At 46.4% G+C, this 27,903-nt stretch overlaps 6 protein-coding genes and 1 non-coding gene across 9 annotated transcripts in view; 5 read left to right on the top strand and 2 right to left on the bottom strand.

Annotated features, from left to right (window-relative positions):
• Positions 1–27,903, top strand: part of LOC118106630 (collagen alpha-1(I) chain) — a 688,934-nt gene that overhangs the window by 304,787 nt on the left and 356,244 nt on the right.
• On the top strand, positions 6,971–7,042 carry trnag-ucc. Its single transcript has one exon. It is a non-coding gene; the product is annotated as a tRNA-Gly (tRNA).
• Positions 7,418–9,612, top strand: polr2d (RNA polymerase II subunit D). Its single transcript, XM_035154138.1, has 4 exons — positions 7,418–7,699; positions 8,941–9,121; positions 9,195–9,290; positions 9,389–9,612. Exons 1-4 carry the CDS (start codon positions 7,624–7,626, stop codon positions 9,465–9,467), a joined length of 432 nt encoding a protein of 143 aa, XP_035010029.1. The 5' UTR covers positions 7,418–7,623; the 3' UTR covers positions 9,468–9,612.
• LOC118106018 (dual specificity protein phosphatase 14) lies at positions 9,767–11,176 on the bottom strand. Its single transcript, XM_035154137.1, has 3 exons — positions 11,021–11,176; positions 10,181–10,533; positions 9,767–10,095 (listed from the first exon to the last, which is right to left on the bottom strand). Exons 2-3 carry the CDS (start codon positions 10,486–10,488, stop codon positions 9,882–9,884), a joined length of 522 nt encoding a protein of 173 aa, XP_035010028.1. The 5' UTR covers positions 10,489–10,533; positions 11,021–11,176; the 3' UTR covers positions 9,767–9,881.
• LOC118106001 lies at positions 10,651–13,875 on the top strand. 3 transcript variants are annotated; one of them, XM_035154113.2, is made up of 5 exons: positions 10,651–10,877; positions 11,915–12,514; positions 12,643–12,732; positions 12,812–13,077; positions 13,482–13,875. In XM_035154113.2, exons 2-5 carry the CDS (start codon positions 11,926–11,928, stop codon positions 13,641–13,643), a joined length of 1,107 nt encoding a protein of 368 aa, XP_035010004.1. In that variant the 5' UTR covers positions 10,651–10,877; positions 11,915–11,925; the 3' UTR covers positions 13,644–13,875. The 3 variants fall into 3 exon arrangements, with proteins under 3 accessions (XP_035010004.1, XP_035010002.1, XP_035010003.1); XM_035154111.2 differs by having other exon boundaries at positions 10,652–10,877; positions 13,507–13,875; XM_035154112.2 differs by having other exon boundaries at positions 10,654–10,877; positions 12,643–12,719; positions 12,832–13,077; positions 13,507–13,875.
• abcf3 (ATP-binding cassette, sub-family F (GCN20), member 3) lies at positions 14,818–24,575 on the bottom strand. Its single transcript, XM_047339538.1, has 21 exons — positions 24,429–24,575; positions 23,216–23,363; positions 22,972–23,048; positions 22,835–22,890; positions 22,500–22,597; positions 21,522–21,644; positions 21,058–21,324; positions 20,862–20,942; positions 20,262–20,321; positions 20,053–20,109; positions 19,953–19,975; positions 19,468–19,523; positions 19,157–19,357; positions 17,647–17,723; positions 17,071–17,115; positions 16,689–16,821; positions 16,431–16,519; positions 15,754–15,845; positions 15,532–15,664; positions 15,357–15,444; positions 14,818–15,276 (listed from the first exon to the last, which is right to left on the bottom strand). Exons 1-21 carry the CDS (start codon positions 24,571–24,573, stop codon positions 15,118–15,120), a joined length of 2,208 nt encoding a protein of 735 aa, XP_047195494.1. The 5' UTR covers positions 24,574–24,575; the 3' UTR covers positions 14,818–15,117.
• lrch3 (leucine-rich repeats and calponin homology (CH) domain containing 3) overlaps positions 24,886–27,903 on the top strand; it is an 18,659-nt gene continuing 15,641 nt past the window's right edge. Inside the window, exon 1 of the mRNA XM_047339556.1 lies at positions 24,886–25,212. Within this exon, the coding sequence (XP_047195512.1) occupies positions 24,960–25,212 (253 nt within the window). The 5' untranslated portion in view covers positions 24,886–24,959. The remainder of the gene's footprint in view (positions 25,213–27,903) is intronic.

The raw sequence follows: 27,903 nt of genomic DNA, 5'->3' as shown, positions 1-27,903 counted from the left end.
TGACACACATGGACACACACATGGACACACATGCACATGGACACATGGACACATGGACACACATGGACACACACATGGACACACATTGACACACATGGACACATGGACACACATTGACACACATGGACACACACATGGACACACACATTGACACACATGGACACACACATGGACACACACATTGACACACATGGACACACACATGGACACACATGGACACACACATGGACACATGGACACACACGGACACACACGGAAACACACATTGACACACATGGACACACATGGACACATGGACACACACAGAAACACATAGACACACATGGACACACACATTGACACACATGGACACATGGACACACATGGACACACATGGACACAAATGACACACATGGACACACATGGACACACACATGGACACACATGGCATTGACACACATGGACACATGGACACACACATTGACACACATGGACACACATGGACACATGGACACACATGGAAACACATGGACACAAATTGACACACATGGACACACATGGACACACACATGGACACAAATTGACACACCTGGACACACATGGACACATGGACACACACGGACACACACGGACACACACATGGACACACATTGACACACATGGACACATGGACACACATTGACACACATGGACACACACATGGACACACACATTGACACACATGGACACACACATGGACACACATGGACACATGGACACATGGATACACACATGGACACACATGGACACACACGGAAACACACATGGACACACATGGACACACACATGGACACACACATGGACACACACATGGACACACACACGGACACACGGAAACACACATTGACACACATGGACACACATGGACACACACGGAAACACATGGACACACATGGACACACACATTGACACACATGGACACATGGACACACATGGACACACACGGACACACACATTGACACACATGGACACACACCTGGACACACATGGACACATGGACACACACGGACACACACATGGACACACATGGACACAAATTGACACACATGGACACACACCTGGACAGACATGGACACATGGACACACACGGACACACACATGGACACACATTGACACACATGGACACACACATGGACACACATTGACACACATGGACACATGGACACACATTGACACACATGGACACACACATGGACACACACATTGACACACATGGACACACACATGGCACACATGGACACGGACACATGGATACACACATGGACACACATGGACACACACATGGACACACACATTGACACACATGGACACACACATGGACACACATGGACACATGGACACATGGATACACACATGGACACACATGGACACACACATGGACACACACATGGACACACATGGACACACACATGGACACACATGGACACACACATGGACACATGGACACACACGGACACACACGGAAACACACATTGACACACATGGACACACACATGGACACACACATTGACACACATGGACACACACATGGACACACACATGGACACACATGGACACACACATGGACACACACATAGACACATGGACACACACGGAAATACACATTGACACACATGGACACACACATGGACACACATGGACACACATGGACACATGGATACACACATGGATACACACATAGACACACACATGGACACACACATGGACACACATGGACACACACATGGACACATGGACACACATGGACACACACATGGACACACATTGACACACATGGACACATGGACACACATGGACACACACATTGACACACATGGACACACACATGGACACACATGGACACATAGACACATGGATACACACATGGACACACACATGGACACACACATGGACACACCTGGACACACATGGACACATGGACACACACGGACACACACATGGACACACATTGACACACATGGACACATGGACACACATAGACACACACATTGACACACATGGACACACACATGGACACACATGGACACATGGACACATAGATACACACATGGACACACACATGGACACACACATTGACACACATGGACACATGGACACACATGGACACACATGGACACACACATGGACACACATTGACACACATGGACACATGGACACACATTGACACACATGGACACACACATGGACACACACATTGACACACATGGACACACACATGGACACACACATAGACACACATGGACACACACATGGACACACATGGACACACACATGGACACATGGACACACACGGACACACACGGAAACACACATTGACACACATAGACACACATGGACACATGGACACACACAGAAACACATGGACACACATGGACACACACATTGACACACATGGACACATGGACACACATGGACACACATGGACACAAATAGACACACATGGACACACATGGACACACACATGGACACACATGGACACAAATTGACACACATGGACACACATGGACACACACATTGACACACATGGACACACATGGACACATGGACACACATGGAAACACATGGACACAAATTGACACACATGGACACACATGGACACACACATGGACACAAATTGACACACCTGGACACACATGGACACATGGACACACACGGACACACACGGACACACACATGGACACACATTGACACACATGGACACATGGACACATGGACACACATTGACACACATGGACACATGGACACATGGACACACATTGACACACATGGACACACATGGACACACACATTGACACACATGGACACACACCTGGACACACATGCACACATGGACACACACGGACACACACATGGACACACATTGACACACATGGACACATGGACACATGGACACACACATGGACACACATTGACACACATGGACACATGGACACACATTGACACACATGGACACACACATGGACACACACATTGACACACATGGACACACACATGGACACACATGGACACATGGACACATGGATACACACATGGACACACATGGACACACACGGAAACACACATGGACACACATGGACACACACATGGACACACACATGGACACACACATGGAAACACACATTGACACATGGACACACTGGACACACACAGAGACACATGGACACACATGGACACACACGGAAACACATGGACACACATGGACACACACATTGACACACATGGACACATGGACACACATGGACACACATGGACACACACATTGACACACATGGACACACACCTGGACACACATGGACACATGGACACACACGGACACACACATGGACACACATGGACACACATTGACACACATGGACACACACCTGGACAGACATGGACACATGGACACACACGGACACACACATGGACACACATTGACACACATGGACACACACATGGACACACATTGACACACATGGACACATGGACACACATTGACACACATGGACACACACATGGACACACACATAGACACACATGGACACACACATGGACACACATGGACACATGGACACATAGATACACACATGGACACACATGGACACACACATGGACACACACATTGACACACATGGACACACACATGGACACACATGGACACATGGACACATGGATACACACATGGACACACATGGACACACACATGGACACACACATGGACACACATAGACACACACATGGACACACACATGGACACACACATGGACACATGGACACACACGGACACACACGGAAACACACATTGACACACATGGACACACACATGGACACACACATTGACACACACGGACACACACATGGACACACACATGGACACACATGGACACACACATGGACACACACATGGACACATGGACACACACGGAAATACACATAGACACACATGGACACACACATAGACACACATGGACACACACGGACACACACATGGACACACACATGGACACATGGACACACACGGACACACACGGACACACACATGGACACATGGACACATGGACACACATGGACACACATGGACACAAATTGACACACATGGACACACATGGACACACACATTGACACACATGAACACACATGGACACATGGACACACATGGACACACATGGACACAAATTGACACACATGGACACACATGGACACACACATAGACACACATGGACACATGGACACACATGGACACACATGGACATACACATGGACACACATGGACACAAATTGACACATATGGACACACATTGACACACATGGACACACACATTGACAGACATAGACACACACATGGACACACATGGACACATAGACACACACGGACACATGGACACACATGGACACACATGGACACACACATGGACACACATGGACACAAACTGACACACATGGACACACATAGACACACATTGACACACATGGACACATGGACACACATTGACACACATTGACACACATGGACACACACATGGACACACACATTGACACACATTGACAGACATAGACACACACATGGACACACATGGACACACACATGGACACACACATGGACACATGGACACACATTGACACACATTGACACACATGGACACATGGACACATGGACACACACGGAAACACACATTGACACACATGGACACACACATTGACACACATTGACAGACATAGACACACACATGGACACACATGGACACACACATTGACACACATGGACACACATGGACACACACATTGACACACATGGACACATGGACACACATGGACACACATGGACACACACATGGACACACACATGGACACACATGGACACATGGACACACACGGACACACACATTGACACACATGGACACACATGGACACAAATTGACACACATGGACACACATGGACACACACATGGACACACATGGACACAAATTGACACAAATTGACACACATGGACACATGGACACACATGGACACACATGGACACACACATGGACACACACATAGACACACATGGACACAAATTGACACAAATTGACACACATGGACACATGGACACACATGGACACACATGGACACACACATGGACACACATGGACACATGGACACACACATGGACACACACATGGACACACATGGACACATGGACACACATGGACACACACATGGACACACATGGACACATGGACACACACATGGACACACATGGGCACATGGACACACACGGACACACACATAGACACACATGGACACATGGACACAAATTGACACACATGGACACAAATGGACACACACATGGACACATGGACACACACATGGACACACACTGGACACATGGACACACACACGGACACACACGGACACACATGGACACACACATTGACACACATATGGACACATGGACACATGGACACACATGGACACACAACACATGGACACATGGACACACATGGACACACACACATAAATTCATTAATATTATTTCTATTTAAATTTCTTAATAATATCAATTATAGAAATAAATGACTTGATTTTTTTAACAATGACGGACAAACTGAGAAAAAAGATTTTATCATAAATTCATTGATTATTTTTATTTGACAAATATTAACACAAAGATTTTAAAGATGATTAAATCCTGTAACTACGAGAAGGCACCAAACAATAGAAATGTGAATTTAATGAATTTGTCATTTATTTTATTTGGCTCATTAATTATATGTATATGTATATGTATATGTGTATGTATATGTATATGTATATGTATATGTTTATGTATATGTATATGTATTTTGTTAGGATTTTAATAATATAATTAGACACTATAGCCCCGAAAAGGATCGATTTTACGCGCACCATGTTTGTACCTTAACAGAAAGAATTAATGTGTGTGTGTCTGTGAAGATGGCAATGAAACTGATTGCAAATAAAGCAGTTTGGGCTGAATATGTGGGAGAATGTGTGGCCTTCACATAGTGACTTTTAGTAGCCGTTGCTGGCTGGTTTTAATCTTGAAGTTGGTTAGTGTGTGTGTGTAGGCCACATCGCAGTTGTCGCACCTGTCTGATAATGCCTGTTGTGGAGACTGTACATCTGTGGCATACAATACACTGTACTTTAACTTGTTCTCATACCTAACTTACTATATTACAGCCTAAACTCCATTAGCTTTATTCAAACATCACACATACATGAATGCACTGTTTTCATAAGAAACTGTGACCTACCCTTAGAAAGAATTCAAGCAGCTGCCACTAGGTTCTGAAGGACAGATAGGAAAGGCGTTGTTTTGTCTAGAAAATGCGCATGCTTACGCACACAGAACATACAGCCGATAACGCAGGAATAAGGTTTCTCACTCCAATGAACAGCAACACCATATCTGCAAAAATACTGAAGACCCACAAGGCTTCAGCTGAAGGCCTGTCTGTAAAACATGAAACCAAACACTGTCAGAATGTGAAGATTTTCCCAGCTACTGTCACAGGAGGGGCGAACCTGGGAGCGGCTCCTCATCATTCGCAGACTCCAGGGCCAAGAGGATGGGACCACGCCTGCGCACCAGCAAGGGAGAGCCAAGGTCTGAACCATGGTGACTCCCCCTCGTTATTGACCAATGAAGTTATACCTACTATTATAAGTACTGTACCCGTCGTCCGTTCGGGGCGACTCTTGACTACCCCGTGCTACTAGAAAGCCGAGGCTGTGTATTGAGTGCCCATAGCTATGTGCACATAGCTATGCTGTACCTTTTCATTGCTTCTGAATAAATACTTGTTGAACCAAACCGAGACCGGCTCTTCTCATATCTCGGGATAAAAGAACACGACAATTTACTTGAACAGGTTTATTATTGTTCAGCAGATTTAGTCCCAGCAAATAGACGGAGCCCGTGAGTAGTTCAGAAAGACTTCTTCAGAAGACAGTCGGGACTCGTCAGCGTTGGTGGTATAGTGGTGAGCATAGCTGCCTTCCAAGCAGTTGACCCGGGTTCGATTCCCGGCCAACGCATCCCTTTTACCGCTGAGACCCAGAGTCCATCTGTTCTCGAGCGCCACCAGGCGTCAGAACCAAAATAACCAAAACAACGACCATAAATGTTATTATAATTATTATGTAATCATGACGTCATAATTATTATAAATGTATTATTATTGTTATTGAATATTGTCAAATATGACAAAATTATGTCCTTATTATCTTTATTATTACATCATTATTATTACATCATTATTATTGTTGTCTGTTATTGTTATGAAGAAAACATGATCCACTTATTGTCACGACAGTTGACACTGACAGTTACTATCCGCCGGGGGGCGCTGCTTGTAACAGCTCTTATTTTGAAAGATTCAAACGGCAGACAGGAAGTAGGTGTTATGGGACCCGGAAGTGATTCTGTATTAGAGGCTGAAAGGCGCCGAGGCATGCGACCTGCTACTGTCCCCGGTAGCTGTCCCCGGTAACTGCTTCGGTAGCTGTCCCCGGTAACTGCTTCGGTAGCTGTCCCCGGTAACTGCTCCGGTAACTGTCCCCGGTAACTGCTCCGGTTCCCCCAGAATCCCGGAGCGGGTCCCCGCGGAAGTGTTGTCATGGCGGCGGGAGGCGCTGCTCCTCCTCATGTCGGTGATGTTGAAGAAGACGCGTCACAGCTGCTGTTTCCTAAAGGTCAGTGTCTAAAGATCCAACCAGACCAGGTCCACGTCACATCAGGTCCACATCAGGTCCACATCACATCAGGTCCACATCAGGTCCACATCAGGTCCACGTCACATCAGGTCCACATCACATCCACATCACATCAGGTCCACCTCACATCAGGTCCACAGCACATCAGGTCTCATCAGGTCCACATCACATCCCATCATCAGGTCCACCTCACATCAGGTCCACATCACATCCACATCACATCAGGTCCACCTCACATCAGGTCCACCTCACATCAGGTCCACATCACATCAGGTCCACCTCACATCAGGTCCACGTCACATCAGGTCCACTCACATCAGGTCCACCTCACATCAGGTCCACGTCACATCAGGTCCACCACATCACATCCACCTCACACCAGGTCCACCTCACACCAGGTCCACATCACATCAGGTCCACATCAGGTCCACCTCACCAGGTCCACATCACATCAGGTCCACCTCACATCAGGTCCACACACCAGGTCCACATCACATCATCCACCTCACATCAGGTCCACATCACATGCCACATCACATCCACCTCACATCAGGTCCACGTCACATCAGGTCCACGTCACATCAGGTCCACGTCACATCAGGTCCATGTCACATCAGGTCCATGTCACATCAGGTCCACCTCACATCAGGTCCACATCACATCAGGTCCATGTCACATCAGGTCCACATCACATCAGGTCCACCTCACATCAGGTCCACATCACATCAGGTCCATGTCACATCAGGTCCACATCAGGTCCACCTCACACCAGGTCCACATCACATCAGGTCCACCTCACATCAGGTCCACGTCACACCAGGTCCACATCACATCAGGTCCACCTCACATCAGGTCCACATCACATCAGGTCCACATCACATCCACCTCACATCAGGTCCACGTCACATCAGGTCCACGTCACACCAGGTCCACGTCACATCAGGTCCACGTCACATCAGGTCCACGTCACATCAGGTCCATGTCACATCAGGTCCACATCACATCAGGTCCATGTCACATCAGGTCCACATCAGGTCCACATCACATCAGGTCCTCACATCAGGTCCACATCACATCAGGTCCATGTCACATCAGGTCCACGTCACACCAGGTCCACGTCACACCAGGTCCACATCAGATCAGGTCCACATCACACCAGGTCCAGATTAGACCAGGTCCATGTCAGACCAGGTCCAGGCTGATGTGTGCTTGTGTTTCAGAGTTTGAGAATGCGGAGACGCTGCTGAACTCTGAAGTCCACATGCTGCTGGAACACAGGAAGCAGCAGAACGAGAGCGCGGAGGACGAACAGGAACTGTCCGAGGTCTTCATGAAGACTCTGAACTACACGGCTCGGTTCAGCCGCTTCAAGAACAGAGAGACCATCACGGCTGTGCGCAGGTACGCTTCCACCTGTTGACCCCTCGCCTGATTGGACGATAAGCAGGAGTTTGTGCTCTGACCCCCCTTTCAGTCTCCTCCTGCAGAAGAAACTTCATAAGTTCGAGTTGTCGAGTTTAGCGAACCTGTGTCCGGAGGCTGCAGAGGAGGCCAAAGCTCTGATCCCCAGGTCAGAACCACACTGAGCCTCAAAGTGTTAATATCATCTGATCATCAGTCACCTGCTTCTGAAACTTTGTGAATCAAATCAGTTTGATCTGTTCTCAGTCTGGAGGGACGCTTCGAAGACGAGGAGCTGCAGCAGATCCTCGACGACATCCAGACCAAGAGGAGCTTCCAGTACTGAGACCAGGACCTGAACCAGTACTGAGACCTGAACCGCTCTCTGGTCTCAGGTCGTCTTGGATTGTGTTTGGTCAGATTGATAATCGGTCACTCTCCATGTTTTCACTTTACTTCTACAACAATAAACTTTGTTTTGTGTTTTTCTACCTGATGAGTCGTCCAGTTTGTGTCCGTCACACATCAGACGTCAGAAATGATTGAAATTGTTAAAAACATTTTAAACAGTTCAAACATTCACATTAAAAGTTTGTTGTCAGAGCTGATTTTTTTAAATATATTTAGAAAATATCCAGAGTCACGTTTCATCAAATCAACTGATTCATGTTTTAATTTTCTTTACATTCATTAAGTTTTTGTTGTTTTTCTGTGACGTGTCACAACTTCTGGACCTTCAGGAGAATCTGGATCCGTTTCCTCAGACGTTAACGCAGTACGCAGCTCTGTCCTCAGAGTCCTGCAGAGCCTCAGGCAGGACGCCACAGGACGTCCGCGCCATCCGCACCGAGTTCCTGCTGAACAGAGTGCGCTCATAGTCCATCAGCTGCCGCCAGAATCCAGCGTTGGGTCTGATGAAGGGCCGCTGATCCAGAACCTGCTCATGAGCCCGACGGAGGCTAAGACCCTCACACCTGAAACACAGACCAGAACCCGATCAAAGTCTAAAATGACCACACAGACCCTGGCGGTTTCAGACTCCAGGTCGGGGGGTGTTACCTCATCAGGTAGGCCATGATCAGGGCGGGGGATCGACTCCTGCCGGCGGTGCAGTGGACCAGCGTGGCCCCTGTGTGGTTTTGACGGATCCGTTCAGCCACAGATTCAAAGTAGTGGCTCAGGGGGGCATGAGGTTGATCCTGGACGGGGACGTGAAGGAGCTGCAGGTCCAGCTGAGGGTAGGACACACCCTCCAGTCCACTGGCGTTAACGATGAGCGTGATGTTCCTGCTGGTCAACACACTGACGTTCAGAGCTGAGTCCAGATCACTGAGGAACACACCTGGACTCACCTGAGACACCGCCATGACACCTCCACCTGTCCGACAGCACGAGGGCTCGTTCACCGGCTTCTACATACACAGGGAATTATTAAAAAAAACACGTGGAATAAAAATCATTGGTTTTAAATTCTATTTATTTGAAAGTTAAACATGTCTGTGACTGATCAGCCAGCAGGGGGCGGTATCACCACACCGAATGTTTCAGGTTCTTTTTTTGTTGAATTAACTTTAAACGTTTATCTCCAACACGAACTGGATCAATAACATTATGAAGTTTCATAAAGTTGATTAAAAACGAACAAGTCGATCGACCAGAGCCGGACACGGGACACGGGACGTCACGAGACGATGAGTCAGCCGCCATTTAAATAGAATCACTTTCTGTTCTGGTTTCATCCGGACTTCACGTCCAGGTAAGATTCGCTTCAGTTAACTACAACTAACTATGTTTAACCTACTTTAACCCGAACTAACTAAATCTAACCTGGTTCAATCGGAACGAACCAGATTTGACCTGCTTTAACCCGAACTAACGCAGCAAAAGACCCGAACACACCTGGTGGTTGTTTGTTGTTTTACATCAGAGACACGCGACATGTAAACATCCGGTGTTAACATTTATAAATTCAATTCAAATATTCAGACGGAACCAAAAGTGAGGTTCACAGGAGGAAGATTTACAATGTGACACAAAGCGCTTCAGCTGCGTTCACGACAACTCGGATATTTCTCCTGATTCCTCCTCGTGTCGAGAACATTCGACAACATCAAAATAAAAGCTCCGCTACAGAAACTGTGGTTTGTGTTTTTACGTGTGAAAATAACGAAGCGTCAGACACGTTAAAGGTCCAAACATGTCACATGTCACAGGTCATATGAAACATGTCACATGTCACATGACACAGGTCATATGAAACATGTCACATGACACAGGTCATATGAAACATGTCACATGTCAACACAGGATATGAAACATGCACATGAACAGGTCATATGAAACATGTCACATGACACAGGTCATATGAAACATGACATGTCACATGACACAGGTCATATGAAACATGTCACATGTCACATGACACAGGTCATATGAAACATGTCACATGTCACATGACACAGGTCATATGAAACATGTCACATGTCACATGAAACAGGTCATATGAAACATGTCACATGACACAGGTCATATGAAACATGTCACATGTCACATGACACAGGTCATATGAAACACGTCACATGACACAGGTCATATGACACTTGTCACATGAGCAAACTTTTCATGTGAACCTTGTTCCGCTCTTTAAACTTGACTCATCAGATGTTTGTTCCTTAACAGAATAAAACGCTTCTTCATCATCGGTCAGTTTGTTTTTCATGTGATTTTATGATCAGACTCGTTTCAGATGTTTTTTTAGTTCAGTCGTTAAATCTGATTCTGATTCTGACGCAGGCGACTTGAAAATGCAGACAAACAAATCGTCGACAGGAGCTCAGGTGTCTGTGACCGGTCGGACCCAGAAAACCATCCTGCCTCAGGTCAGGTACCATCCATCTATCCAGACTCCTGGAGATGGAGCACGGCCCAAAACCACTAAAACAACTGACACCAGAACCAGTCAGACACAAAGGACCAGACCTGGAGCTGAGCACCCCACTCACACTGGGAGCCAACATGTGGACAACACCACCCAGGCTGATCTGGTTCCTACAGCAAGACCTTATCCTGGTGGTGGACGGAACCCCCGTTCTCAGACCCCCGATCAGAAACCGAATAAGAAACTAGATCCAGGTCCTTCTCAAAAAGCAGATCAGGTCTCCAACAGAGCCTGTCCAAGACCAGAGCAGGTTCCTCTGGGTCTGGGGGTCCAGGTAGACAGGGCTGGGGTGAAGGAGGTGGAGGTTCTGACCCGTGGACAGAGGACCAACCAGGACTGGTTTTCTTGGAGGAGGAACCGGATCACAGCCTCTGTGGCTCATAGCGTCGCTCACTGCCGCTTCGTTCATGGCAAGAGCAAAACCCCGCCCACCTCCTACCTGACTGCTATCACAGGTAAACCACACCCTCTTACACCTTGTGCAAATAACTGATCCAGACACAACTTTTGATATTTCTGTCAGAGTTAAAAACTGGTTTCAGGATGAGTGAGTATTTCTTCATCAACGACTCTGATTGGACAGGTGAGGGCCGCAGAGTCCAGACCAGAGCAATGAGCTGGGGGGTCAACATGGAGGCCGAGGTCGTCGGCAGGTACCAGGTACAGTTCCACAGTGAGCCGAGACCAAAAGACCAAAACACGTTAAACACGTAAAGATCGTTAAATGATGAGTTTAAGTAACAATGATAAAGGTGATGATGTCATTCTGCAGAAACTCAAGAGTTCGGCGTTAGGTCGGCCGGTCACGGTTCAGGACTGCGGTCTGTTTATCGACGCCCAGCGGCCGTGGTTGGCTGCAAGTCCTGATGGGATTGTGACGGACAGCCTGACTGGCCAATGGCTGCTGGAGGTCAAGTGCCCCTACAAACACAGACAGAGACGTGTGGAGGACGCCTGCAGGGACGACCCTGGCTTCTGTCTGGAAATACAGGACGATGTCGGACGTGAGGCTGGAGGGGTACGGATTTTTTTAATGTAGTTTGTCTCCTTCCTGTTAAACTGATTTAGTCCATCGCCTGTCCTTTCCTCGTTTCATGTCCTTTATCTGTCCTCATCTCTAACATTGTCTCTGATGTCCTTTCCTCATCTCTAATGTCCTCTCCTCGTCTCTAACGTCCTCATCTTTAATGTCCTCTCTTCGTCTCTGACGTCCTCATCTCTAATGTCCTCTCCTCATCTTTGACGTCCTCCTCATCTCTGTCCTCTCCTCATCTCTAACATTGTCTCTGATGTCCTTTCCTCATCTCTAACGTCCTCCTCATCTCTAATGTCCTCCCCTCGTCTCTGACCTCCTCATCTCTAATGTCCTCTCCTCGTCTCTGACGTCCTCTCCTCATCTCTGTTTTCCCCTGGTCTCTAAAGTCCCCTCGTTGTCCTCCTGTCCCAGTCTCCAGTCTACCATCTGAAGACGTCTCACAGTTACTTCACACAGATCCAGTGTCAGCTGGCAGTGACGGGCCTGCGACGGGCCGATCTCGTAGTCTTCACAACAAAGGAGACAGCCATCGTCCCGGTGACCTTTGACCCTGACCTGTGGGGGGAGACGGTGTCCAGACTGGAGATGTTCTACAGGGACGCTGTCCTCCCTCACCTCAGGGGGAAGACGCAGCAAGAGACGTCAGCAGCCTGGACACCAGAGCAGTAGAGACGCCACCAACTAACCACTGGTCATGTGACCTCTGACCTCAGTCTGTGGTTTGTCATCAAATGTTCACTCTGACCTTTGACCTTTGGATATAAAGTCATTTCCTCAGATGTTTGTTGTCAGTCTCAGTGACCTTTGACCTCAGATCTGATCAGTTCATCCTGACATCAGTCACATGACCACGTTCATCTCACGTTTTCACATCGTGGTTCAAAGTCCAGACCAACCTGACCAATCAGTGAGCATCAGCCAATCAGAGCTAAGTAATGTGTCACGTGTCGTTTCCACTTCATAAATTAAATTACATGTCATTTGGCGAACGCTTTTATCCAAAGCTACTTACAATAAGTGCATTCAACATCTATGAGGGGCCATTTAGGGGTTCAATCTTGCCCAAGGACACTTCGGCAGGCAGATGGGAAGACTGGTGATTGAACCGCCGACCTTCTGGTTGGAGGACGACCGCTCTACCCCTCATAAATAAAACTTTTATCAAGCCGTCGCTGGTTTTCCGCCGACAACTTCTCTGCCTCACACGAACACACGAGCAAGCAGGCAGGGTCATGTGATGTGAACAGGAAGTAGATGGTCTCCTCTGCAGTTGGTTGCTTAGTGACGAGCTTGGAACTGACAGGAAGTGTTAGCAACGCTTTGGATTCGCCGCTGGTAGTCGAGTCATGTGACTGATAAGAACCAATCAGGAAGAGAACGTGGGCGTCATCATTTTCAAAAGTATCTGTTCAGACTAAAACACAAACCCAGAGTTTTCAAACTAAAACGAGACCAGTTTACACAAGTCTCTGATTCAGAGGCTGAAGAACTCAAGCAGGTGTAACCATAGCAACAGTGATGAGTTCTCCGTGTGGGCGGGGCCTGAGTCTAATGTCGTTGTCCCCGAATAAGCTAAAACCAAATTATTTGTTTGACTGATAAAACTTTAAACACACACACACACATATATATAAAAATACACACACGTGTGTATGTGTTGTCATGTTTACATCTCATGAAAACGTCAGTGACGTCACGACTGAAGAAAAAGTAAAGACGAGGAAATGACTCATGTTTTTATTGTTTGTCTCTGAATGTAAACGTTTGTTCAACGTCACGTCCTTTAAAACAGATAAAATCTCAAACCTCTGCTGAGTCCATACAAAACACGACAAGTCCGCTGTGACCTCACCAGGTGAAGAAAGACAACCAATCAGCTCACATCACCTGAGGCAGTGAGACAGTTCAGAGAAGGAAACATCCTCCGGCCTGCCCTGGCTGCTGATTGGCTGCTGTGACATGTGTTATTATGGAGGGGGCAGGGTTTATGTTACTGGTGGTCATTCCGCAGTGGGCGGAGCCTCACAGGTAACCCTCCTTCCTGAACTGCTCGTGCAGGATGTCTCTGTACTCGTCGAAGCCGCCGTCGATGCGTCGAACTTTCCCGCCTTCACACACCCACAGCTCCTTACAAACCAACCGGATCAGACGCTCGTCATGTGACACCAGGATGACTCCGCCCTGAAACAGATGACATCACACACCTGAGAAAACGCACAGGAGACACACACACACGCGTCCGTCCTCCCTCCCTCACTCACTCTATACTTGTTGAGCGCTTTAGCCAGAGCCTCGATCGTCTCCATGTCCAGGTGGTTGGTCGGTTCGTCCAGGACGTAGAAGTTTGGACTAAAGGACAGAGACACGATGACATCATCACCACCATCATCATGATCATCAAAGGCACCAACAGCTGTTCCCTGAGCTTTCTGTTACCATGGCATGGTCATCTGCGCGAAGGCGACCCGGCTCTTCTGTCCTCCTGACAGACTGGCCACCGGCCTCGTGGACAGCTCTCCGGTGATACCGTATCCTCCCAGCTGGTGGCGGTACTCCTCCTCTGTCCGACCTGAGACACACACAAATGACAGCCAATCACAGCATAACACGTGGGTGCAGTTACTGACTACTGTCTTTGGTTATCGTTGCCATAGTTACCGGGGAACTTGTTGAGCAGCAGCTCCACAGAGCAGACGTTCAGGTCCAGCTGATCCACGTGATGTTGACTGAAGTAACCGATCTTCAGACTCCTGATGACACAGAGGAGCAATCGTCTGACTGAACACCGACATTAAAACTGTTCCGTCAATTCAATTTTATTTGAATAACGCCAAATCATAATATACATTAGCTCAACGCTCTTTACATATCGAGACCTTAAAAATTATGAACCAACAGTTCCCTGAAAAGAATCATTCACAACCTGCTTCCTTTTACAAACACTCAAGAAAAGTAGTTGGTTTTAATCAGAATTTCTTCCTGTGGTTGTTTGTCTCCACCACTCAGAGCATGTATTTCCTCACTCAGATGAGGTCACTGTGACCTCTGAAATCTAATTAGTTCATCTTTGAGTCGAAGGGAACGTTTGTGTCAAATATAAGGAAATTCCCTCAAAGCGTTTTTGAGACATCGTGTTCACAACATGTGACCGAAGGATGGACGAAAACCGAATGTCAGAGAAACAGACGGGAAAGGTTCCTGACAAAGAATCAATGTTCCCAGTGAATCAATGGTTCCCTGAAAACGTCCCAGTACATGTTTATATACGTGTTGCATACAAAGAGTCATGTGATGAAATGGGTTCCTCCCCTGCTTTAATTGGTCGCTTGTCTCACCTGTGAGCTTGTCTCATTCCATTGACAGGCGTCAACTCGCCCATCAGCAGTTTGAGGACGGTGGTTTTACCGGCGCCATTTTCTCCGACCTGTCATGAAACAACAGATCAATTCACACCAACACTCTCCTGATACTGAATATTGATCAGTTTTACTCCACATGTTGACGTTATGATTCAGTAGAAGTTAAATCATGTGATCCCTCCGGATCCATCAGATCCGTCTCTGATTGGTGGTTTTTTTAACGATGACACGTACGATGCAGATTCGAGACTCGAGGTCGGCCGACAGGTTGAGTCCAGAGAAGAGTCGCTGATCTGGAGTGTAGAAAAACTCCACCTCGTCCAGCTGCAGGATGGGCGGAGACAACTTCTCAAAGTTATCTGGAAACCTGTGAGAGGACAACACCAGCTGTCAATCAAACATCACCGTCCAATCAGAGACGCGTCATCAGCTGCATGGAGACAGTTTGTAGCCTCTACCCATCATCCATCCATCCATCCATCCATCCATCCATCCATCCATCAATCAATTTCCCATCATCCATTCTCCCATCTATCCATTTATCATTCATCCAGCCATATTAAATATTAAAGAGTTCCAGTGGTTGATCCTCTGAGGACCAGGTTTGTGTTCGTACCTTAAAGTGACTTCAGTTTCTCTTTCAATGGGTTTCATCTCCGGTCTGAGGGAGGAAACACAACACGGTCACTGTTCCGTTTTCTGTATTATAGTCTAATTTATCCCTATTTATCATATTGTAACTTAGTTTGGGCAAGTTGTTATTTTTAAGATGCATGCAGCGTCGATGGAGACCTGTGTCACTGTGAACACGTAAGTACAAAAACACAAAAGAGGTTGGAGCTGCTGTAACTAGCTTCCACTCGTACTAAGTTCAAACTCTACCCTGCTCCATAGATGTTCTTCTTTATGTATTGTTGTCTTTGGAGATATGATCAGATATTGAGTACTATGGAATCAATACACGAGTATTAAAATCCACAATCACACACTGCATTTGAATGCATCTGCACATAATGTATTGATAATTGTGTTGCTTTTTTATTAGACTAGAGATGTTGTTGGTAATCATATTATTTTCTGCATGTCAACTTTTAACTGTCTAATGTTACTGTATTTAAACTAAACCAGATTAAACCTGAAGTGTTCGCTCACTCACAGAGTCACAGAGAATAAGAGAAGAAGCAGGACTCACAGTCTCTCCAGCAGTTTGAGTTTACTCTGGACCTGAGCTGCTCTGTTGGCGTTATATCGAAACCTGTCAATAAAAACCTGACACACACACAAAGCATTATGGGAAAACATCATGAGACTGAAACCACCAATCACACAACTGACCTACAAAAACATGTGACCGTACCAGTTCAACCTGTATGTGTCGTCTGCAGTACCTGTATGTGTAGTACCTGTATGTGTAGTACCTGTATGTGTCGTCTGCAGTACCTGTATGTGTCGTCTGCAGTACCTGTATGTGTCGTCTGCAGTACCTGTATGTGTAGTACCTGTATGTGTAGTACCTGTATGTGCGTCTGCAGTACCTGTATGTGTAGTACCTGTATGTTGTAGTACCTGTATGTGTCGTCTGCAGTACCTGTATGTGTAGTACCTGTATGTGTCGTCTGTAGTACCTGTATGTGTAGTACCTGTATGTGTCGTCTGTAGTACCTGTATGTGTAGTACCTGTATGTGTCGTCTGCAGTACCTGTATGTGTAGTACCTGTATGTGTCGTCTGTAGTACCTGTATGTGTCGTCTGTAGTACCTGTATGTGTCGTCTGCAGTACCTGTATGTGTAGTACCTGTATGTGTCGTCTGTAGTACCTGTATGTGTCGTCTGCAGTACCTGTATGTGTAGTACCTGTATGTGTCGTCTGTAGTACCTGTATGTGTCGTCTGCAGTGTACCTGTATGTGTCGTCTGTATGTGTAGTACCTATGTGCTGTAGTACCTGTATGTGTCGTACTGCAGTACCTGTATATGTAGTACCTGTATGTGTAGTCGTGTAGTACCTGTATGTCGTCTGCTGTACCTGTATGTGTCATCTGTAGTACCTGTATGTGTTGTCTGCAGTACCTGTATGTGTCGTCTGCAGTACCTGTATGTGTAGTACCTGTATGTGTCGTCTGTAGTATCTGTATGTCGTCTGCTGTACCTGTATGTGTCATCTGTAGTACCTGTATGTGTCGTCTGCAGTACCTGTATGTGTAGTACCTGTATGTGTCGTCTGTAGTACCTGTATGTGTCGTCTGCAGTACCTGTATGTGTCGTCTGTAGTACCTGTATGTGTCGTCTGTAGTACCTGTATGTGTCGTCTGTAGTACCTGTATGTGTCGTCTGCAGTACCTGTATGTGTAGTACCTGTATGTGTCGTCTGTAGTACCTGTATGTGTCATCTGTAGTACCTGTATGTGTCGTCTGCAGTACCTGTATGTGTCGTCTGTAGTACCTGTATGTGTAGTACCTGTATGTGTCGTCTGTAGTACCTGTATATGTAGTACCTGTATGTGTCGTCTGCAGTACCTGTATGTGTCGTCTGCAGTACCTGTATGTGTAGTACCTGTATGTGTAGTACCTGTATGTGTAGTACCTGTATATGTAGTACCTGTATGTGTCGTCTGCAGTACCTGTATGTGTCGTCTGTAGTACCTGTATGTGTAGTACCTGTATGTGTAGTACCTGTATGTGTAGTACCTGTATGTGTAGTACCTGTATGTGTTGTCTGTACTGCAGCTGGGCCTCGTACTCTCTCTGCTGGTTCTTCAGTCTGTCTTCTTTGGTTTTAATAAAGTTTTCGTAGTTGCCGCGGTAACTGTCGAGCCTCTGCGTGTGAAGGTGGACGATGTCCGTTACCACAGCGTTCAGAAAGTTTCGGTCATGGGAGACGACCAAGATGGTGGACTGCCACGTCTGAGAGAGGAGGCACAGGGTTTAATATAGCTTACTTGTTAGCTTATGGCTAACAGCTCCCATTGTTTTCAATGAGGAATGCTAACATGAAAGTCAATCACAAGTCTGACCTGCAGGTAGTTCTCTAACCACAAGATGGCTCTGACGTCCAACATGTTGGTCGGCTCTGAAACAAACACAGCAGGAATACACCATAGTACTTTCATAGTACTACTTCAAGTAATGACTACTACTGCCATTACTATTGTCACAGACTACACTGACTGCCTATTGGCTGTCTGGCACATAGCCCCGCCCCCTCACTGGTGTGGATGTTCTGTAAACAGAATTTATACATCATCGTCTGCTCAACTCATCTAAATCAACTTTATGTGTATTAATGAATTTAAGATTTTCAAAGGAAACATTGAGTGAGGGAGTAAAATTAAAGCTGGAACCTTCCTCATTCCTCTTCTTCACTCCTCCTCCCTCCTCCTCCTAACTTCCTTCTCCTCCTCCCTTGTCCTCCTCACTTCCTTCTCCTCTTCTTCACTCCTCCTCCCTCCTCCTCCTATCTTCTACCTGTAAACAGTTGTCTCACTGAGCAGTGACTCACCGTCGAGCAGCAGCAGGTCCGGCCTGATGAAGACACAACAACAACAACATCAACATCAACAACATCATCAACATCATAATCATATAATGACAAAACTCACCGAGCAAACAGAGCTCTGGCCAACGCCAACCTCATCCTCCATCCTCCTGAAAACTCCCTGAGGGACAGAAAGGGACGGGGGAGAGACAGAGACAGACAGACAGAGAGAGACAGACGGACAGACAGAGACATAGAGACAGAGACAGAGAGACATTGTTGAGCATCTTATTGCGTCACCATGAGATGATCATGTGACAGGTGATGTCTCACCTCGTCATCTGCTGTTGCATTTTGGGAGAGAACCCGAGACCAGCCAGGATGACAGAGGCTCTGATTGGACGAGACAGATTAATAAAGTCAATAAAGAACAAAGATTGTGATCACATGACATAAACAGCTTCGACATACACAGTAACTGTTACAGTAATCAGTTACATTACATTTCATTGACCTGACGCTTTTATCCAAAGCGACTCACAATCAGTGCATCAACCATGAGGAACAAACCAGAACAACAAGAATCAAGAAAGTACAAGTTTTTCAAGAAAGACAAACTACAAAGTTCTATAAGTAAGTGACATGTAAGTGCTACTGAATTGTTAGTTTAAACTTTTATCCAAGGTGTAGTCTGAAGAGAAGTGTCTTCAGTCTGGAGGAAGATGTGGAGACTTTCTGTCCTGATGTCCATGTGGAGCTCGTTCCACCGTTTAGGAGCCAGGACAGGAAACAGTCGAGATGTTGTTGAGTGTTTAGCTCAGTTACTGTCAGTTACTGATTACAATAATGGTAGCCGATAACTGTAACAGTAATTGTTACAGTAACTGATTACTGTAACAGTAAGTGATTAGTTGCAGTGGTTGCCATAGTTACCTGGCTGGGGCTTTGTCGGCTTCGATCTCCTCCAGTTTGACGTAGATCTCCGACAGTCGAACGCTCTCCATCCCATCAGCACTGAAACAAGAACAGAGCGCCAATGTTACTTCCTGTTTGGCAGCTGTTTCACCGCTGGTCGATCAACACTGTCAGCTGTGTATTGATTGATTACTAACTGATGTATTATTCTTACGTTCCGTTGGCGATGCGAGCGTTAAGCCTCTTCTCCTCGTCCAGCAGCCCCTCTCTCTGCGTATCACTCTGCAGGACGCTCTGCAGCGCCGCCGTCTCATCTCCATCAACTTCCTGTTCCACATGGAGGATGGAGATGTGAGCCGGGACACGGAGGTTACGACTCGCCAACATCTTCAGCAGCGTCGTCTTCCCCAGACCGTTACGACCGATCAGACCGTACCGCCGACCTGACGACAGAGAGAGCTCCGCCCCCTGCAGCAGACACCTAGAGTTACAATTATACACAAAGAATATTAAACATACAGAGTAGTACATATACACAAAATATAATAAAACTATACAAAAATATGAAATTTATACAAACAACTAAATATTTACACAATTCAGTTTTATTAACAAGTATATAGGTGTATTAATTTACTTAATTACAGTATATAAAGTATATACCTGTCCCTCACTCACCTCTCTCCAAACGCAACATCAAAGTTTTCAATACGAATGTCGTAGCTGCGGTTCTTTCCTGATTGGTCGACCCGATTTTCCTTCTTACTGCTGGCCTGACTGGCTGACGCCTCCTCCAGGACTCTAAGGGACAACAGAGGAAGACAGGTGTGATGAAGAGGTGTGAAGAGGTGTGATGAAGAGGTATAAGCTGGTGTGATGATGAGGTGTGAAGAGGTGTGAGCTGGTGTGATGAAGAGGTGTGAGCTGGTGTGATGAAGAGGTGTGAACAGGTGTGTTGAAGAGGTGTGAGTTGGTATGATGAAGAGGTGTGAACAGGTATGTACAGGTGTGATGAAGAGGTGTGAGCAGGTGTGTTTAAAAGGTGTGAGTTGGTATGATGAAGAGGTGTGAACTGGTGTGTACAGGTGTGATGAAGAGGTGTGATGAACAGGTGTGAGCTGGTATGATGAAGAGGTGGGCACAGGTGTGACGAACAGGTGTGACGAACAGGTGTGAGCTGGTATGATGAAGAGGTGTGAACAGGTATGTACAGGTGTGATGAAGAGGTGTGAACAGGTGTGATGAACCGGTGTGAGCTGGTGTGACGAACAGGTGTGAGCTGGTATGATGAAGAGGTGTGAACAGGTATGTACAGGTGTGATGAAGAGGTGTGAAGAGGTATGTACAGGTGTGATGAAGAGGTGTGAACAGGTGTGTTGAAGAGATGTGAGCTGGTGTGACGAACAGGTGTGAGCTGGTATGATGAAGAGGTGTGAACAGGTATGTACAGGTGTGATGAAGAGGTGTGAACAGGTGTGTTGAAGAGATGTGAGCTGGTGTGACGAACAGGTGTGAGCTGGTATGATGAAGAGGTGTGAACAGGTATGTACAGGTGTGATGAAGAGGTGTGAAGAGGTGTGTACAGGTGTGACGAACAGGTGTGACGAACAGGTGTGAGCTGGTATGATGAAGAGGTGTGTACAGGTGTGTACTGACAGTGGACTCGAGGGTTTCTGTGAGTCCTTCTCGTTCCTGCGCTCGTGTTTAGCTTTCAGCTTCGCCTCGGCCTTCTCCAGTTTCTTTGCGTCCACAGTCTGAAGAGAGGAATTTTGAAGTGATGACATCAGAGCATAGTGACATCACATGATGTGTTACTCTTAGATCTCATCCGTGTATATTTCAAACATGAAAAAAACGTGAAATCAAATAAATAACAATATAATGATGTAAAAATATGACACTTCCTCTGTGAAACTGCTGCTTGAATCTAAAAGTGAAGGTGAGTCAGAGGTGAGAGGACGAGGTGACGCAGGTGAAGGAGGAAGACTCACTGTGTTCTGAGCTCGTTTCATCATCCAGATCCCCTGAACATCTTTAGCTGCTGAATCTGAAACAAACACGTGGACAAACTGTTTCACTTCACACTCATGTTACACAGGGATGATGGAGCTGTGGGTGTGATTCTGACCAGTGTCTGAAGAGATCTGAGAGAGCTGAACAGGAGCGTCCAACAACACCTGCCTCTGAGAACCATGATGATTATTCCTGAGAAACACAGACCACGTTACAACGCTCCTTATTTAACTCACAATCCAAAACAATAATATGCTTTTCCTTTAAAATTATTTTTTGTTAAAATGTCTGTCAATGGATTTTGTTTTTCCACCTGACATGAATCCACACAGAGAAAACACACATCTGTCCTTTCTTACAGTTTGAGAGTGTTGAACATCTGGAGACAGATGTCTCTGACATCATCCTCGTTCTTACTGTCAGCAGACACGTCCTGTAGGACGCCACCGATGGCGTCGTACACCTCCTCTCCATCCTCAAAGTCAGCACCGCCACTGCCCAAGACGCCTGAAAAACACACATATCGTGCTATTCTCTGTAACACTCATAATTCTGGATTATTCCCTGTAAAACTCCTGGATTATTCCCTGTAACACTCCTGATTATTCCCTGTAACACTCCTGGATTATTCCCTGCAACACTCCTGGATTATTCCCTGTAACACTCCTGGATTATTCCCTGTAACACTCATAATTCTGGATTATTCCCTGTAAAACTCCTGGATTATTCCCTGTAACACTCCTGATTATTCCCTGTAACACTCCTGGATTATTCCCTGTAACACTCCTGGATTATTCCCTGTAACACTCATAATTCTGGATTATTCCCTGTAAAACTCCTGGATTATTCCCTGTAACACTCCTGGATTATTCCCTGTAACACTCATAATTCTGGATTATTCCCTGTAAAACTCCTGGATTATTCCCTGTAACACTCCTGGATTATTCCCTGTAACACTCCTGATTATTCCCTGTAACACTCCTGGATTATTCCCTGTAACACTCCTGGATTATTCCCTGTAACACTCCTGGATTATTCCCTGTAACACTCCTGGATTATTCCCTGTAACACTCCTGGATTATTCCCTGTAACACTCATAATTCTGGATTATTCCCTGTAACACTCCTGATTATTCCCTGTAACACTCATAATTCTGGATTATTCCCTGTAAAACTCCTGGATTATTCCCTGTAAAACTCCTGGATTATTCCCTGTAACACTCCTGATTATTCCCTGTAACACTCATAATTCTGGATTATTCCCTGTAACACTCATAATTCTGGATTATTCCCTGTAACCCTTCTCGATTCTTTTTCTCTAACACTCCTTCCTGCGGGTCCTCCGTGTCTGGTCCATTCGCACCGGCTCTGAGTCTCGCACTAACCCGGGTTTCGGTGGAGCTAACCGGCCCATGTCGTGCTGCCCGGTGTTCGGGCTCCGGTTAGCCTAACGGTGTTAGCTCATTAGCTCTGGGGCTACAGAGGCGCGGTTCCCGGCTAACAGGCCGAGTGAAGTCCGTCGTGTGTCGCTGCACTGGAGCCGCACACAGCGGCTCTGTCCCCGGTGTCTCACCTGTGATATAATCGAATAGCTCCGCGTCGATCTCAGGGAACTCGCTCTTCAGGATGTCCACGTAAGTCGCCATGTTACCCGGCCCTGGACTCAGCCGCGGCGTGCACGCGTCAATATGGGAAGTGCGCGGTGGATTGTGGGACATGTAGTTCAAGTCTTCATCGTGGGGCGTTACTGTGATAAATATAAATATATGAGTGATTATTGCTCAACTAATGTTTCAGATCACTATCAATATTACTGTTGTAAATAGTTGTACTGTATATAGTATAAGTGGTACTGTTTGCAGTAACAGTAATACTTGCAGTAGTAATATTACTGTTTACAGTAACAGTACTACTTGCAGTACTAATAGTACTGTTTACAGTAACAGTAGTACTTGCAGTAGTAATAGTACTTTTTGCAGTAGCAGTAGTAGTCACAGTGGTCACGTGCTCTGTGCACCGCTCCGCTCTGCGCATGCTCCGCTGTGTTTAGGGTGGGAGAGGAGAGTTAGCCGTTAGCACGGAAAGCTAACAGCCGGAGTGTGTAATGGCGGCCTCGGTGTTGTTGGGGTCTGCGGACAACACCGGACTCAGCTTCACGGTGGGAGGCGGCGCCAGGAATGTTTTAGCTGGGAATAATAACGGGCTGGGGCCGGTGGGGCCGGCGCCCTGGAACCGATCTCTGGACCGGGCACTGGACGAAGCCTCGGCCACCGGGTGTCTGAACCTCAGCGGCAGGAAGCTGAAGGAGTTCCCCCGGAGCGCCGCTAACCACGACCTGACGGACACCACCAGGGCCGGTGAGTGGAGCGCAGAGCCCGGGGAGCGGACACGGGGAGCCGCTGGGTCTCTGACGGGCTGCTTACACAAACTTAAAGCCGGGTTATAGCAACTTTATTGAGGGCAAAGTAAGATTTCAGTGGTCCGGAGAAGCCGCCAGGGCCGGTGTCATGATAAATACTGTTCCCCTGAAAAAAAGTTCCTTTGTTGACTCCTGTGTTTCACTGATGATTCACACTGTTATTATAAAGTTTTAAAGTTATAAACTATACAGTGAAAACTTTAAAACATCAGTTAATCTGATGAATCTCAGTCTGGTCTTAGATTAGCACAAACCACAACAACACCAGCTAACTTCAGCTAGTTAGCGCGGTTTATTTAAACTTTAACTAGTTTCATACTCAGACGTCAGAGTTTGTGAACGTGTGTTTTGGGTCGTTACACTTGTAGCTTCAGTAACGGGAGGAGGTGGGTGTAGCCAGCTAGCATGCTAACCCAGCTCCAGGTGAGTTGTGCTCTGATAAAGGTAAACATGCTACTGTTAGCACGCGGCTAGCCTCTGTTCAGGAGAGGGTTCGATTCTGTCGCACCGCGCAGACCGGAAGAGTCCGGACCGGTTCTGTGTGACGTCAGATGAGTTTAACAGGTTAACACACACCTGTCTTTGTTTTGTTGACGTGATGAAGTAAGGAGGCGGCTCCGCCCACACCGTGTGTGTGTGTGTGTGTGTGATGGACACAGTATGATGTCCCTTCACTCTGCTCCTGACACACACACTGGTACAGATGTATGCATCACCTGTTCAAAGCTGAAATTAATAAAGAGCAGATCATGTGACCTTATGAACATGAAGGTGTGTCAGTGTCTGGTTAAATGTTTTCAGACGTGAGCTGTAAAATATCGTCCTGACATGTTGTGTAGTCAGTGTTTGTGAAGCAGCAGGTTGTTTCTGGACATGTTGTGTAGTTGGTGTTTGTGAAGCAGCAGCAGCAGGTTGTCGGTCCGACTCGTTCACACCAACAGGAACATGTGGGAACATCCAGGCGAGGGGCGGAGCCTGTAGAGCAGCAGGGGCGGAGCCTGTAGAGCAGCAGGAGGCCGGACATGACGTATAAACTCTGCTGTGGAAAGATCAGTGTTGTTGTTTACAGCTCATCCACACCGGCGTCGGCCCTCATCACCAAAAGCTCTGGAATCTCCTCGTGTTTCCAAGTTGACGTCTTCGTCTTCTACGTGTACGGCTCCTCTTCTTCATCCTGAGATGTTTGTGTTCTTCCAGTTTCACGTCCGTCACGTGTTAGAAACCTCATCAACACGTCCACTCGCTCTCTGGGAAGCTTCCACACATTGTCCTGCTGTTTCCTCACATGGACTCACTCTGACATGTTACAGACATTTTACCTGGAGGCTGCAGGAGAAGATCCAGAAAATGTCCAGAGACACTGACTCAGACATTTGTTCTCACATAGAGAACCTGCAGAACATGTCAGGAACATGTTAGGAACATGGAGCACAGCAGGAACACAACAAATGCCAATCTATGTCCATGGCAGTTCCCTCCATATCTTCATATTCTTACTGCTAACACTAATGAACCACCTGAAACCTGGATCATCTCTGACTTTGTCTGTGATTTGTCAGTTCAGCTCCATGAGTTTAATATTTGAGTAAATGTTGGAGCTGGACAAAGAGTTGTTTCTAAAACAGGACATGGAAAAACTTTCTGAACTAAAGCACGTCATCACACCTGTGTGTGTGTGTGTGTGTGTGTGTGTGTGTGTGTGTGTGTGTGTGTGTGTGTGTGTGTGTGTGTGTGTGTGTGTGTGTGTGTGTGTGTGTGTGTGTGTGTGTGTGTGTGTGTGTGTGTGTGTGGAGGCAAAGAAGAAGCAGATGGCAGTAATGTACCTTGACGTTGGTTGCCACCCGCCAATATACCAAATAGAAGAAAAGTTAAAACAATCCGTAAAATCAAAGACAAGATTAAAGGAATTTGTTAACTCCTATAGTGAATGATGCAGGAAAAAAAGCATAAAACATTATGTGACTCGGTGAGCAGTGATCTGATAACAACTCAACCCTCAGATAAACAGACAGACTCTTGTTAGAGGTCTGGTTTCTATTTTTAGACTCGGTCACAAGTTTATACAGTGATCACTCTCACACTCTAGGGTTCCCGAGGCTCCTCTTAGAGTGAAATCAAAGAAATTAAGCTTTTAAATTGTCCATACATTTCCTGCAAAGTATTAAATTTGCTGGGGGTGCATTTGAGACTGATGACAAATTGTCACACACACTGTTACAACGTCTTTAGTCCTGAGTCTCTGACAGTTACACGTTTTTTTTATTGCGAAAGACCGATGGTCTTGATTTCTTCTACACTGAATGTTAAGTATTCATGTGGGCAGAAGAAGACACAGTGGTCAGCTATGGAACTGCAATGAGCCTCTGATGCCACAGTAATGTCACCATGTCAGTGTGTGAACCATTCAACAGTTTCTAACACAATCAAACGACTGCAAATTAAAGGAAGAAGCAGTTAGACTCGGTGATGTATAACTGGTAGTTAGCATGTTTATTACGTGTGTGTGTGTGTGTGTGTGTGTGTGTGTGTGTGTGTGTGTGTGTGTGTGTGTGTGTGTGTGTGTGTGTGTGTGTGTGTGAGTGAAGGAATTACATTTTTTAACATTTCTTCTCATGTCTCATATTTTGAA

The sequence above is a fragment of the Hippoglossus stenolepis genome, chromosome 4 (assembly GCF_022539355.2).
Source record: "Hippoglossus stenolepis isolate QCI-W04-F060 chromosome 4, HSTE1.2, whole genome shotgun sequence".
Taxonomy (NCBI): Eukaryota; Metazoa; Chordata; class Actinopteri; order Pleuronectiformes; family Pleuronectidae; genus Hippoglossus; species Hippoglossus stenolepis.
Note: the sequence above shows the minus strand (reverse complement) of the source record. Positions and strands in the feature narration are given on the sequence as shown.

Coding starts and splice junctions, on each gene's coding strand:
- polr2d (XM_035154138.1), top strand. CDS start 7,624: ATGGCGGCGGGAGGCGCTGCTCCTCCTCATGTCGGTGATGTTGAAGAA. Junction 7,700..8,940: donor ACAGCTGCTGTTTCCTAAAG/GTCAGTGTCTAA, acceptor CTTGTGTTTCAG/AGTTTGAGAATGCGGAGACG. Junction 9,122..9,194: donor ACCATCACGGCTGTGCGCAG/GTACGCTTCCAC, acceptor CCCCCCTTTCAG/TCTCCTCCTGCAGAAGAAAC.
- abcf3 (XM_047339538.1), bottom strand. CDS start 24,573: ATGTCCCACAATCCACCGCGCACTTCCCATATTGACGCGTGCACGCCG. Junction 17,724..19,156: donor AGTACAGACAACACATACAG/GTACTACACATA, acceptor TGTGTGTGTCAG/GTTTTTATTGACAGGTTTCG. Junction 17,116..17,646: donor CTCAAACTGCTGGAGAGACT/GTGAGTCCTGCT, acceptor TTCCTCCCTCAG/ACCGGAGATGAAACCCATTG.
- LOC118106018 (XM_035154137.1), bottom strand. CDS start 10,488: ATGGCGGTGTCTCAGGTGAGTCCAGGTGTGTTCCTCAGTGATCTGGAC. Junction 10,096..10,180: donor ATCATGGCCTACCTGATGAG/GTAACACCCCCC, acceptor TCTGTGTTTCAG/GTGTGAGGGTCTTAGCCTCC.
- LOC118106001 (XM_035154111.2), top strand. CDS start 11,926: ATGCAGACAAACAAATCGTCGACAGGAGCTCAGGTGTCTGTGACCGGT. Junction 12,515..12,642: donor CTACCTGACTGCTATCACAG/GTAAACCACACC, acceptor CTGATTGGACAG/GTGAGGGCCGCAGAGTCCAG. Junction 12,733..12,811: donor GTACCAGGTACAGTTCCACA/GTGAGCCGAGAC, acceptor ACAATGATAAAG/GTGATGATGTCATTCTGCAG.